We start from the raw sequence: 14,322 nt of genomic DNA on the forward strand, positions 1-14,322 counted from the left end.
GGTCTCAGTGAAACCCTCGGTATATTTAGAGATGGACCATTTGTCAATAAAGGTAGATGGTTTGTTGGGTTGAGTAGGACCAGGTGAAGCAGATGTGCCCTCATCCTCAATCCAGATCACAAAGATGTCATCAATGAATCTGAACCAGATAAGGGCTTTGTGATTCTGGGTGTTTAGCAAGGCTTCCTCTAGATGGGCTGTGAATAGGTTGGCTCAGGATGATGATACGTGTGTGTCCATTCGTTAGTCATTGTCTTTATCCATCTAGCCCCTTCCCTGTTCCCATTCCAATATTACACATCCCTCTATTCCACCAATGCACCCACAGTGTTTTTACTTCTAACCTTTTCTGCTACATCCCCCTCCCCTCGCTGCCCACTGTCTAACCTTCTGACTGCACCTAGCTGCCCTAATCGCTCTTCGCCTCGCCCCTGCATGCTCCCACAAGCAGCACTTTACTGTCCCCCATGCCTACTCTGCTATTCCACCCCACTCCAGCCGCCTCCTAACCCCCACCAACCAGTTGCCTCTCCCATAAAGTGCTGCTGCTCGCAGTCTGGCCTCAGCAGCCCGACACTGTGATCAAGCATGTGATGAGAACCGCATTTGCGCGAGTCTCTCTCTCTCTCTCTCTCTCTCTCTCTCTCTCTCTCTCTCTCTCTCTCTCTCTCTCTGTGTGTGTGTGTGTGTGTGTGTGTGTGTGTGTGTGTGTGTGTGGGGGGTCTATTTCTGATGAAGGCCTTTTTGGCCAAAAGCTCACTTTCTGATATTCTTTCTGTTATGCCTATCTGTGACCCAGTATCTCCACTATATGGTGAGCAGCAACTATCCTTTTCATAATATTATTCTGAAGTTGACTACTCATAGCATTTGTTTCCTGGAAAATAAAGTAAAGGCAATGAATGGTTATGGGATATTCTGAAGCAAACTAATACTGTCATTTTCACAGATACCAGGCTATGCCCTTGAAAGTATAATGAGACTGATTCTATTGCAAACCCAAGGAAAATGCTCTATGCAATCTTATACATGGACTCACCTAACATACTGACTCCTTTGTTTCAGCAAGAAATGAGACTTAAGTATAGCATGCCATGGAACAGGGCATGAGAAGAGAAATATTCACCTCTTCAAATCTGACAATTAAAAAAAGTGACATCCTGATACATAATTTTGGACTTGGTAGAAGATTTTGAACCTGTCATTTCCATGTAGGCTCTTCAGTGAACTCTAACTTTACTGTACATAATATCTCAATTCAGACTGGAATGTCAATTTTAATACAACTGAAAGCAGGACACATTATAAATCTAATTATTTTTTATGGTTTGAAGAAAGACAGTACCTGATCTTAATATATAAGAGGTATATTGCAAAGTGTTGATTTGTTGTTAACTTACAGTCTCCAATGATTTTAGTTTGCTAGCTCTGGTTTCTCTTCCAGTGACTTTCTGTCCATTGACATCAGAAAGATTAGATTCCAAGGTTTTCTTCTGTTGCTATGACAAAACAAAAAACTTTGTATTAACAGTACAGAGGGCATGTAGGTACGTGTGGTGAACAGTTAAGGTTGTGTCACAAGATAGGATCTACAGATGTCTCCAGTCATAGAAAATTTATGTGGCACAAGAAAAGGGTAAGTTATGAATGGATATGAACTTCTGATTCTGTAGCACTAATAAGTGTAAGGTAGAAAATATTAATTTAACCAATTTTCCTATAAAACAGCAAATGGGAATAAAATTATAACCACAAAGGTTGGTTTATTTTGTGTCTATAAGTTTACAGATTATGTGTAATATCATATTACGAAATCATGCTTGTTCTGAAACTTCCTGGCAGATTAAAAATGTGTGCCAGACCGAGACTCGAACACGGGGAACTTTGCCTTGTGCGGGCAACTGCTCTAGCATCTGGGCTACCCAAGCATGGCTCACGATCCATCCTCACAGCTTCAATTTTGCCAGTACCTTCCAAACTTCACAGAAGCTCTTCTGCGAACCTTGCAAAAGCACTCCTGGAAGAAAGGATATTACGAAGACATGGCTTAGTCACAGCCTGGGCAATGTTTCCAGAATGAGATTTTCACTCTGCAGCAGAGTGTGCACCGACATAAAACTTCGTGCGCTGAAATGAAACTTCGTGGTAGAGCAAAAATCTCATTCTGCATGTGTTCTGCTTGAAGCAAGAGATTTGGCTTTTGTACGGATGCAACCATTAAACAGGAGATTCGGCTTTCCTGTAAGTCATTTTGACAAGGCAGCTCAGGTGGGCATTACCATCCTTTTTTTTTCTTCTCCAAAGCTAGTAGTAGGTCTGATGGTTTGCACTGTTGGGGCTTGTCGCACATCATGCAATAAGAGAGGTCACATCTCTGTGATTTGCCAGAACAAGCGAAGTGCCTGCCTCATTATTTGGCATGTTCCAAATTACAGCACTGTATCCTGAACAAAGCCTACTCAACAACAAGCTATTCATAATGCTATAGATTCAACAGCAAGAAGCTAGATTCCATGTCAGCATAGAAGCGTTCATCACTCATAAATTTGGATACATATTTTTGCCCAAGTTCACAACCACTGTTCCCAGCTCTATGACAATTAGTCATGTATGACAACCAACAGATTTTATAAATGATCTATTCCAGGGAAAAGTATAATACAAACAGGTTCTCCATACAGTGCCCCTCATTGTTGTAAATAGGCTGGCAGCAGAAAACGTATCCCCTCTTCAGCTTTTCAATTCCAGACAAAGTAAATATGGTTTCCAGTGCCATTTCTTTCCAGTAAACTGATTGTATCCACAATGACACTTATATTCTTGTCTACACTAGGATCTGTACAGAAAGTTCATGTAATGCTTAAAGAATGCAAACTAAGTTTGTTCTGTGTGGCACCATTTTGTTTTTATGATAAGCCAACGTTAAGTACCGAGTCAGGGTGGTGGGATTTTCTAATGTCCAGCAACTAGCCCTCATAACTAGTAATTGTAAAGAAGCTAAATAATGCTCTCTATTTACGCAGCATCTTTAAAGCAATAGTGAACACCCAGTTACACATCGACAAATTCATGACTCTAAACATGGTGTAAATTCTAACAGAATTACTGGGCAGTGAGTACTTTTTCAACGTTGGTGTAGGCAATACATTCCGTTATAATTTTAAAAATCCTCACAATAATCAATAGTAATAAATAATACTCCTCCTGAGGTACCAATAATAGATATTCCCTTTGGGTATAGCCAGCGTTTCCGTATTATTCTGGAGATTCTTACAACAAATAACAGAACAAATTTTTCTACATGCAAATCACGTTGATGATCAAGTAGCAACAGGAGTCTCCTTAGAAACATTTACAAAATACATGTACATTATTCAACGTTTTGAAGAATTCAAGTTTACATTTCAAATTGGATAATTTCTTTTTTATCATATAAAGTATCAAGAATAAACACTGAAAAAGATGGTGTTCTACCCACAACAAACCATGAGGAGACAAGAGAGAAAAGCTGAGTCCTGCAAAACAAATGGATTTGAACTATCAGATAAATATAAACTGCTGTGCCAAGTTCATTCTACGAGCCACCCAAGTCCTCCATCTTTAGTATTGGCTGCCAACATCTCCCAGTATCCCATTGGTGCAGTGCTGGTGCACATGCACCATGACAGCCAGCAACTCCCAGTGTACATGTCAAAAATGTTATCCACATCATTATAAACCCACCCAGCAGCACACAAATGCCGTTACGCTTTCCCCAGTTACTTCTGATCTTAATATAACATTCAATGCTCATGAAATCTCATGTATTTGAGCTGATAAGGCTGGAAATAGGCTCTTCAGCTCTTGAATTGCAGGAGCCGACAGTAGAGACATCACTTTGCAAAAAGAATGTAATTTCATGAATGGGAGTTTTACAGAAGCCAACCAAAATTTAAGCTTATCAACTAGCTCTCCTGTTTGTTGTATCTGTTGAGGTTACTGGACAAGGTGATAAAGAGCAACAGCAATTACACTAACTATATTTACTTAACCCAGAAGTTGTGTTAATGTTTATTTTCTCTGCCTTTTTGGCTAATAACACTCTGAGGGACAGCAACTAACATCTGCCACAATTTGTTTACATTGTTGTTAAAATAACCACCTTAAAAGCTGACTTTTATTCATACTAAAGTGAGGGTTTTGGATGAGAAATCACATACTCTTTGCAGCTGTTTAAGAATAAGATGTATTTTTTAGGGGAAATAAAATTCTGAGAAATCCGATGTGACACTTAAACTCTCTTCCAGGCATTCCAATAGTGTTCAGAATTCACACATCTGCAAATGGCAAAGACAAGAGTGCCCATTATATCAAAATGGCAGTGAAGCATTCACAATGTATTCTCTGGCAAAACAAGTGTGTAGGAAACACACACTCAGCTGTAGACAGCAAAACTTTTGGAACTGTTAAAACACTATCGTCTGCTGACATGTAGTGTTGATCACTCCAGGCAAAGTTAGTGCGATACACCTGGTAGTGAACTCTGGAAGACTGTTCAAAGATGGTAGTCTTCATCCATTTTGTTTAGAAAAGCCCTTGTGTATGTAATTACATAATAAAACTATATGCAATGGCAGGTGTGATCAGCCTGATGTAGAGGAAGGTCACAATGAGGGAAAAAGGATACGAATTTACTGTAGAATCTTTATTTTGTTTTTAATTCCTTATCTTCATTGTTTCAGTTTGCTAAGTCACATAAAAAATGTAAGTTTTTGGTCTGTGATTGTAAAATACTGATCATATGCTCGAACTCATTCATTCGAAACTGAATTGTCCTTTGCAAGGAGCTGAGAAAATTAATTGCAAGTATACAAGCTGAGCAAGCCCTTGTTGCAGTAAACTGAAACATGCGTATTAGAAAGTAATTTTCCAAGAGCTGCACAGAAGAACAGATGGGACTATAATTCAAGTTTAAACATTGACTGCCATGATGGTGCAAAAATTCTGAAAATGTTGTGTAGTAGAACTCAAGAAAAGGAGATTCAGAAGTTCACACAGCTTTATAGCTATCAAAAGTGGTATGCACATGCACTTGTCAATCTTAGAATTGTTTGGATAATTTTATTTTTTCCCTTTCAATGAACAACCTCATCAACACAAAAAAATAAAAAAGTATCATGGTGTAGTTTGCAGCAGTATATACATTCAGAGTGTGTGAAAATTAATCAGAGTGATAAATACAATAAATCAATCCACCCTCCCCTCTTTTTTTTCTGCACTGTAATGAGTAGCTGGTCTGATAAATCTGCACTGCACCACGTGACAATCATCTGTGAAACAGTCTTTACTCTACTGCTGTTCATGCTGGGCAAAGGAGATGGATGTGAACCTAGAGGCCTTTATTCCTGTGTTCTACCACAAAAACAATTTTTGTGATGTGAGGAAAGAATATTAAATTAATGTGGATATTTTCCTCTTCTTTATTACTGATGTGTAGACACAGATACAGCGCCTTTAAAATTATTTTGAGCCTTGCAATTTAATGAAAACAGGCAGCCAAAAGAAGTCTTTCAATTGGCACTCTTTGTTGGAGCACATGCATCTGCACATTTACTGTCTCTATACATGTACTAACGACATTGCCAACCTGGCAGTTTCAGCATATGCATACGAAACGTCAACACTGCTGCCCTGCACCCCCTTAGTCTACCATTTTGAACAGACCCGTAAAAAGCACAGCAGCAAGCAACCAACTTGATTTATAAATCAACAGACTGCGACTGTGATGATGGCTTCTCCAAGGTACTCCCATTAGGCATTGCTGGCACAGCAGCATGCTGATAAAAATTAATGGATGCTGAACTTATCCTCACAAAAGCAAAAAGTTATGCAGCACACACAAGCCATTATTTTACTATTGTTACAATACAATCCTTGTTTTTATGCGGCTGACCCCTCAAACACACTAAATTTGGATGTTAACACCCTGACAGTGCATTTGACACTTCTTATCTGTACATATTTGAAAACTAGATATTGCATAATTCAACAATTTTAGGAAATGGCTGCGTTAAGTATGATAGTAAAGGAGAAAGTATCTTCCACAATGAGGTAGTAGAGAAATAGCTCATCATTCGAATTTCCTGGCGAAGAAGTATGATATGGAAAATTCAGTTTATGTTCTTTGAGCTATCAACAAAATGAAGAGTGGTAAAATATCACTTTGTTGCTGTTCTTTCCATGATTCCCGCCATCGGTCAGCATAAACATGCCATAAGCATCAGTGACAGCCATCACCACAATTGAAAAATAACCTTTGTAACTTATGGCTCAGATTATTTGATAGTCTGGCAATTCCACAATTCGGCATACTGATCTGCAAAAACTTTCCACATACATTGATCCTGAACAGGCATAAATAATGAATGCAGACGAATCCAGAAATCTTCAGATGTTGATCGAACAATGCTATTGATGGCACCTTTTTCTCTGTAAAACTGAAGAGCTAGGTCTTGAAAGCTGCCTGCTGAAGCCAAATACCTGCAATGATAGTTAATGAGTATTTGTGAGACGTTGTACTAGAAATTAATATAGTAATACAAATTACTGGAAAATTTGCAGAACTTCTACATGTTACAACCCCGCTAACTTATATGACCACAAACATGTCAAGTTTTGCAAGTACAGAAACAGATATAAACTTGAGTCATTTTTAAGGACATATCTTCTTTGTATTTGCTTTAGTTTGCATTAATTTCAAAACAGATTTGTCACAAAGAAAGGAAAACATCAGCACTTCTTTTGGAAGGTTGTTGAAGCCTCAGAAATCTCTCTAGGAAAAACTGAAGAAACCCATTATTTGTCACCCCTCTACCCCAACCTATCGTTCTTTCACTTTAACACGAAGGGGCCTTCCTCTTCTGGAAATGTACCAAACAAGTAAAATATCGACAGTATGGGAGCCTCTAGTGAACAACTGACTACCACAGAAACTCAAATTGGCACGTTGTGATACATTGGAAGAAATATGTGATGTGGTTGAATATGACACGGTAAAATTAAACTTCCCTTGGAGGCAGAAGACAATAGGAAAGATGTCAACAAAGTATTTGCCAAATGACTGAAAAAAACGTGAAAATATACTAGCAGTCCCTCATTGATGAAGCTGAATGGGTGAATTTAGCCTATGCTCTCTGATTTCAGAAAACTTTACGACATATAAAAGAACTGAAAGCTACATTCCTGTTACTTCTGAAAGAGCAGCTAGATGAAGCCACGGAGGACACATTAGGTTTGTCCTTATCATTGTGGGGTTCTTCGAGTTCTTCACACACATTGTCTACCCCTATGCAGAGTTCACCATCCGCTACGATGCTGTTGATGACAATTTATCTCACTTCAAATGCATCAGTGTTTTTCTGACTACCATCCCAGATGAATCTTATACTACCTTGTGAAACAGAACAGCTGTCCCCTTATTAATTTGTAACCATTATTTATATTCATTACATCCTTTATTTCAATGACTGCTTCATAGCCTGTGCCATATGGATCCTTCTCATCAACACCACCTTTTCTGAATTGCGCAAGTGGGAACTTTCCCTGCAATATATTCTATGTTCCTGTAACAATCCTTGCCTCCTCAACCTTCGTTAGACATTGTCCTCACCCATCCAGCCCCTTTCCTGTTCCCATTCCAGCACTACACAGCCCTCATTCCACCCAGTCTTTTTACTTCCTCCTTGTCCGCTAAGCCCCATCACCTCCCCACTCTCCGTCTAACCTCCCGACTGCACATAGGTGCCCTATCCTCTCTCCACCTCGTCCCTGTGCACTCCCCAGCACTTCATTCTCTGCCACCCCTGCTCTACTATCCCTCCGCCTACCCGCACCAGCCACGTCCTTACCCCCACCCAGTCACCACTCCCATCATGCACTGGTGCTGATGCTTGCAGAGTGGCTTCAGTTGCCTGAGACTGCAGTCGTGTGTGAGTTGTATTTGCACGTGTGTGTGTGTGTGTGTGTGTGTGTGTGTGTGTGTGTGTGTGTGTGTGTGTGGTCTATTTTTGATGAAATCCTTACTTGCCAAAAGCTTTATTTGTGACAGTCTTTTGTTGTGGCTATTTGCAACTCAGCATCTCCACTTTATGATGAGTAGCAACTTTCTTTTTCATGCTATTGTTTTTTACATATGTGCCATATTGAATGAGGTAACTTTCTATGTGGTCTTATTTAAAAATAAACCTAGTGACCTTATACACCTGCATCCAGTTACTTTATTCTACTGGTAATGTGAATACAGGGTTATAAATACGAAATCAAACAGGGGTAATGCAGGAGTAGGTTTAATAATGAATAAAAAAATAGGAGTGTGGGTAAGCTATTACAAACAACACAGTGAACGCATTATTGTGGCCAAGATAGACACAAAGCCCATGCCTGCTACAGTAGTACAAGTTTATATGCCAACTAGCTCTGCAGATGACGAAGAAATTGATGAAATGTATGATGAGATAAAAGAAATTATTCAGATAGTGAAGGGAGACGAAAATTTAATAGTCATGGGTGACTGGAATTCAGGAGTAGGAAAAGGGACAGAAGGAAACATAGTAGGTGAATATAGATTGGGGCTACGAAATGAAAGAGGAAGCCGCCTGGTAGAATTTTGTGTAGAGCATAACTTAATCATCATAGCTAACACTTGGTTCAAGAATCATAAAAGAAGGTTGTATACATGGAAGATCCCTGGAGATACTAAAAGGTATCAGATAGATTACATAATGGCAAGACAGAGATTTAGGAACCAGGTTTTAAATTTTAAGACATTTCCAGGGGCAGATGTGGACTCTGATCACAATCTATTGATTATGAACTATAGATTAAAACTGAAGAAACTGCAAAAAGGTGGGTATTTAAGGAGATGGGACCTGGATAAACTGAAAGAACCAGAGGTTGTACAGTGTTTCAGGGAGAGCATTAGAGAACAATTGACAAGAATGGGGGACAGAATACAGTAGAAGAAGAATGGGCAGCTTTGATAGATGAAATAGTGAAAGCAGCAGAGGATCAAGCACGTAACTAGTCGAGGGCTAAAAGAAATCCTTGGGTAACAGAAGAGATATTGAATTTAATTTATGAAAGGAGAAAATACAAAAATGCAGTAAATGAAGCAGGCAAAAAGGAATACAATCATCTCTCATATGAGATCGACAGGAAGTGCAAAATGGCTAAGCAGGGATGGCTAGAGGACAAATGTAAGAATGTAGAGGCATGTATCACTAGGGGTAAGATATATACTGCCTACAGGAAAATTAAAGAGACCTTTGGAGAAAAGAGAACCACTTCTATGAATATCAAGAGCTCAGATGGAAACCCAGTTCTAAGCAATGAACGGAAAGCAGAAAGGTGGAAGGAGTATATAGAGGGTCTATACAAGGGCGATGTACTTGAGGGCAATATTATGGAAATGGTTGGTTGGTTTTTTTGGGGAAGGACGCCAGACAGCGTGGTCATTGATCTCATCGGATTGGGGAAGGAAGTCGGCCGTGCCCTTTCAGAGGAACCGTCCCGGCATTTGCCTGGAGTGATTTAGGGAAATCACGGAAAACCTAAATCAGGATGGCCGGACGCGGGATTGAACCGTCGTCCTCCCGAATCTGAGTCCAGTGTCTAACCACTGCGCCACCTCGCTCGGTTGGAAATGGAAGAGGTCGTAGATGAAGATGGAATGGGAGATATGATACTGCATGAAGAGTTTGACAGAGCACTGAAAGACCTGAGTCGAAACAAGGCCCCCAGAGTAGACAACATTACATTAGAACTACTGACAGCCTTGGGAGAGCCAGTCCTGACAAAACTCTACCATCTGGTGAGCAAGATGTATGAGACAGGCCAAATACCTTCAGACTTCAAGAAGAATATAATAATTCCAATCCCAAAGAAAGCAGATGCTGACAGATGTGAAAATCACCGTACTATCAGTTTAATAAGCCACGACTGCAAAATACTAACACGAATTCTTTACAGATGAATGGAATAACTGGCAGAAGCCGACCTCGGGGAAGATCAGTTTGGATTGCGTAGAAATGTTGGAATACGTGAGGCAAGACTGACCCTAAGGAAAGATTAAGGAAAGGCAAACCTACATTTCTAGCATTTGTAGACTTAGAGAAAGCTTTTGACAATGTTGACTGGAATACGCTCTTTCAAATTCTGAAGGTGGCAGGGGTAAAATACAGGGAACGAAAGACTATTTACAATTTGTACAGAAACCAGATGGCAGTTAAGAGTCGATGGGTATGAAAGGGAAGCAGTGGTTGGGAAGGGAGTGAGACAGGGTTGTAGCCCATCCCCGATGTTATACAATCTGTATATTGAGCAAGCAATAAAGGAAACAAAAGAAAAGTTCGGAGTAGGTATTAAAATCCATAGAGAAGAAATAAAAACTTTGAGGTTCGCAGATGACATTGTAATTCTGTCAGAGACAGCAAAGGACTTGGAAGAGCAGTTGAATGGAATGGACAGTGTCTTGAGAGGAGGATATAAGATGAACATCAACAAAAGCAAAATGAGGACAATGGAATGTAGTTGAGTTAACTCGGGTGATGCTGAGGGAATTAGATTAGGAAATGAGACAAAGTAGTAAAGGAGTTTTGCTATTTGGGTAGCAAAATAACTGATGATGGTCGAAGTAGAGAGGATATAAAATGTAGACTGGCAATGGCAAGGAAAGCGTTTCTGAAGAAGAGAAATTTGTTAACATCGAGAATAGATTTAAATGTCAGGAAGTCATTTCTGAAAGTATTTGTATGGAGTGTAGCCATGTATGGAAGCGAAATGTGGACGATAAATAGTTTAGACAGGAAGAGAATAGAAGCTTTTGAAATGTGGTGCTACAGAAGAATGCTGAAGATTAGATGGGTAGATCACATAACTAATCAGGAGGTATTGAATAAAATTGGGGAGAAGGAGGAGGTTGTAGCACAACTTGACTAGAAGAAGGGATCGGTTGGTAGGACATGTTCTGAGACATCGAGGGATCACCAATTTAGTATTGGAGAGCAGCGTGGAGGGTAAAAATCGTAGAGGGAGACCAAGAGATGAATACACTAAGCAGATTCAGAAGGATGTAGGCTGCAGTAGGTACCAGGAGATGATGAAGCTTGCACAGGATAGAGCAGCATGGAGACCTGCATCAAACCAGTCTCAGGACTGAAGACCACAACAACAACAACAACATAACAAAGTACATTTCATTAACCAGACTGATGACAATTCTCATGCCCTGAAACTTGATGTTTTGTATAAATCATTCTTAACTTCTCTATAGTTATTCAATGACGTTATTTCCTGTGAATGACTACTTTACTGCTTTTTAAGATGTCGGACCTATTAATGCTCACACAATGTAACTCTGGTGCAATATGATCAATAATCAGTTTTTGACACAACAGAGAAGGTACTTAATTGTCTGTCACATAGTCACATATGTGTCTGCACGATTGCTTTATGGTAACTGTTGAAAGAGGTAATCACTGGTTTTTTAATTATTTACTATTCTCCATGTTATGAACTAATCGCATATTGTCAATCTGACCATCAAGCTAGTGTTACTAATCCACAGGTGACCAAACAACTATCTCCTCATGCAGAAGAAACTGCCTTCTGCAATGCTGAAGGAGAGTACTCTACAACTAACTGCTGGATTCAAGTCTTGACTAAAGTCAGTATCACTTACAGAATTTCACCTCAAGCAGGCCATCAGCTGAAACCATTTAAAGGTATTTATTATCAAGAGTGGTAAGATGCTTACAAGTTAAAATAGAGGTCACTCTGTGCGGCAAACTGCTTCACAGAGTTTCTACTTTTAGTTAAGCACCCAATACAAGGTGTGGCTATAAAATAACTTCACACAAATTTTCCGTTCATGGAAACCATGCTGCAGGTCCTTCTTTGTGGGCTCCTCGATGACACGCATAGCTTTTTCTTTCGCTGCTTCAGTGGACTGAAATCTTATTTGTTTTAATGCAAATTTGACCTTTGTGAATAAACAGAAGTCACATGGCACTAGGTCACACAAATAAGATGGGTGGTCTAACACAGTGATACTTTATGTCACTAGAAATCTCTTAACAGACTTTTTAGTATGAGCCAGTGTGTTGCCTTGATGCACAACCCATGACTCATTCTTCCACATTTTGGATTTTCTTTCCCCCTCTCTCACAGAGTTGAGCAAGAACCTCAAGGTAGTAATACTGATTATTAGTTTGACCTTCAGGGACTCAGTGAGCTACACAATATCATTCGTATTGAAAATAACTACCATCATTGCTGTGAATCTTTATTCGCCATTCGAGGTTTCTTCATTGAATTGGGGGTTTCTTCACTGAATTGAGGGTTTCTTCATTGAATTGGGCCCTTCCAATGCATGGATTGGCATTTAGTTTCTGCATCATCAGTGAAAACCCAAAGTTAGTCCAATATCATCACTCTCTCCCAGAAACTACGATAATTTTCAATGATATTCAAAGTACCAATACAAACAATTTCATGAGCTGCTTTTTGTTTAATTGTGGGAATTTTGGACACCAGTTTCCACACACTTTCCTTATGTTAAATTGACTACGTAAAATCTGCCTTACACATTCTTTGCCAATTCCTAAAATTTTAGCAATTGATGAGGTACTTAACCGACAGTCAGATCGAATCAAATTATCTACTTTTTCGATGTTTTCATCTGTTTTTGATGTTGAAAGGCATCCTGAGCATGAGTCATCTTCATCATAATCTTGGACATCATGGAAATGCTTGGACCACTCAAAAGCCCATGTACATAGTAAACAGTCTTCACCATGGACTTCTTTTATTAAAGGCAGGTTTCAGCAACAGTTTTTCCACGTTTCATGTAAAGCTGACGACAATTTGTTGTTCTATTTTTGCACTTATAATTTTTTTCTGGCAAAACAAAATAACAGCTCTTCCACAAATGAAAGTCACTGTTACAATGATTTGTCTAGGGACAACACAGATGCCACATTGGACGGAGGAGGATTCACAGCTATTGATTGGTCTTTCATCTCTGGCATATGCGTGACATCGGCCATGTTATTTTATAGCCACACCTCATTTATTGAAAAAAAGCTCAGTCTTAACACAGGTCTTTGGGACGCACTGGTAACTGTACAGTTGCAGATTGAGTAAAAACTTTTTAGGACTATAAGCTTTCCAATTATGGCCAGATAAAAAAAACCGCACCATATTCCTAATGTAACTGCTTTGCTAGCATACTTATGCAGTGCCCCATTCGCCACCAGTTTTCATGCTAGGTCTTCCACTGTTCTTATGATGGACAACTGCAGCATTTTCCAGTTGAAGACACCCATGAACAAATCCATATGCAGATACGTATTTGTATTCATATGACTGCAACTGTCTTCACCCATTGCAGTGTGAAGGTGTTCTAAATGGACTACTATACGGGGATTATGAAAGCTCTCATCAAACCAGACTGGTTACAGAGTTAAAACACCTAAAATCAGTTTTCTGGGAGAAAGGACGTAACAATCTCCAAATCTGACACCAAAGGAGAATATGCTTCATGCTGTTGGAAAAACAGGAGTAAAACACCTATACTAATAGTGTATTTAATGTTGACGAGAAACACATTTGCTGAAACTGGAAGAATTTTCTGTAAAAACAATATCGTGCATAATATGCACAACCAAAGCTTTAAAGTCTCTGAAGGACGAACTGGTATTCAGAACGAAAGTAGTCTCCTGTATTCCGTGTGAGAAAATGTATGTAGGCCGGACCACCTGGAATATACGGGAGACGTGCATAGAACACAGGCAATACAGAAACAAGTGCCAGCCAAAATTGCCAGCTGCTGCAGAGCACTGCCTCTCTATAGGACATAGTATGAAGTATGACAGGAACAAAGTGTAAGAGCAGGCCAGCACACTCTGTGAATGTATTTGAAAGGAATCCATTGAGTTCTAAGCTGCATATGTAAGAGCAGTTCAAGATCATTGTATGCTGGGAAAACCTAACATCAAATTTCAGTGTGCGTACTGAATCGTACACAAATGTGAGTGCATTTTATCAAACTTACTTGCTGTGAAACATTTTTTTTGCTTAGGGTTTTGCTTTTCTTGCTAGCTTCAGTTTCATTACCACCCTCAGGATGATCTGCTACAACATTTTCTTCTGCGACCTGAAAACCAACAGAAATACTTTATTGAGAAATACATTATACCTTTACTTAGTTCCAACTGTCTTCAATATACTTAGTAAAGGAAGCTGGTTATGTAAAACAGCAGTCATTCTTATTCATATAAATGAATG

General features: G+C 39.4%; 1 protein-coding gene across 2 annotated transcripts in view; it reads right to left on the reverse strand.

The window, feature by feature from the left end:
• LOC126175556 (condensin complex subunit 3) overlaps positions 1–14,322 on the reverse strand; it is a 186,706-nt gene that overhangs the window by 16,961 nt on the left and 155,423 nt on the right. For both annotated transcript variants that reach the window (XM_049922405.1, XM_049922406.1), the window contains 2 exons: positions 14,090–14,191; positions 1,401–1,499 (listed from right to left, as the gene is read on the reverse strand). In XM_049922405.1, coding sequence (XP_049778362.1) covers positions 1,401–1,499; positions 14,090–14,191 — 201 coding nt within the window. The remainder of the gene's footprint in view (positions 1–1,400; positions 1,500–14,089; positions 14,192–14,322) is intronic.

Source organism: Schistocerca cancellata, chromosome 3 (genome assembly GCF_023864275.1).
Source record: "Schistocerca cancellata isolate TAMUIC-IGC-003103 chromosome 3, iqSchCanc2.1, whole genome shotgun sequence".
NCBI lineage: Eukaryota > Metazoa > Arthropoda > Insecta > Orthoptera > Acrididae > Schistocerca > Schistocerca cancellata.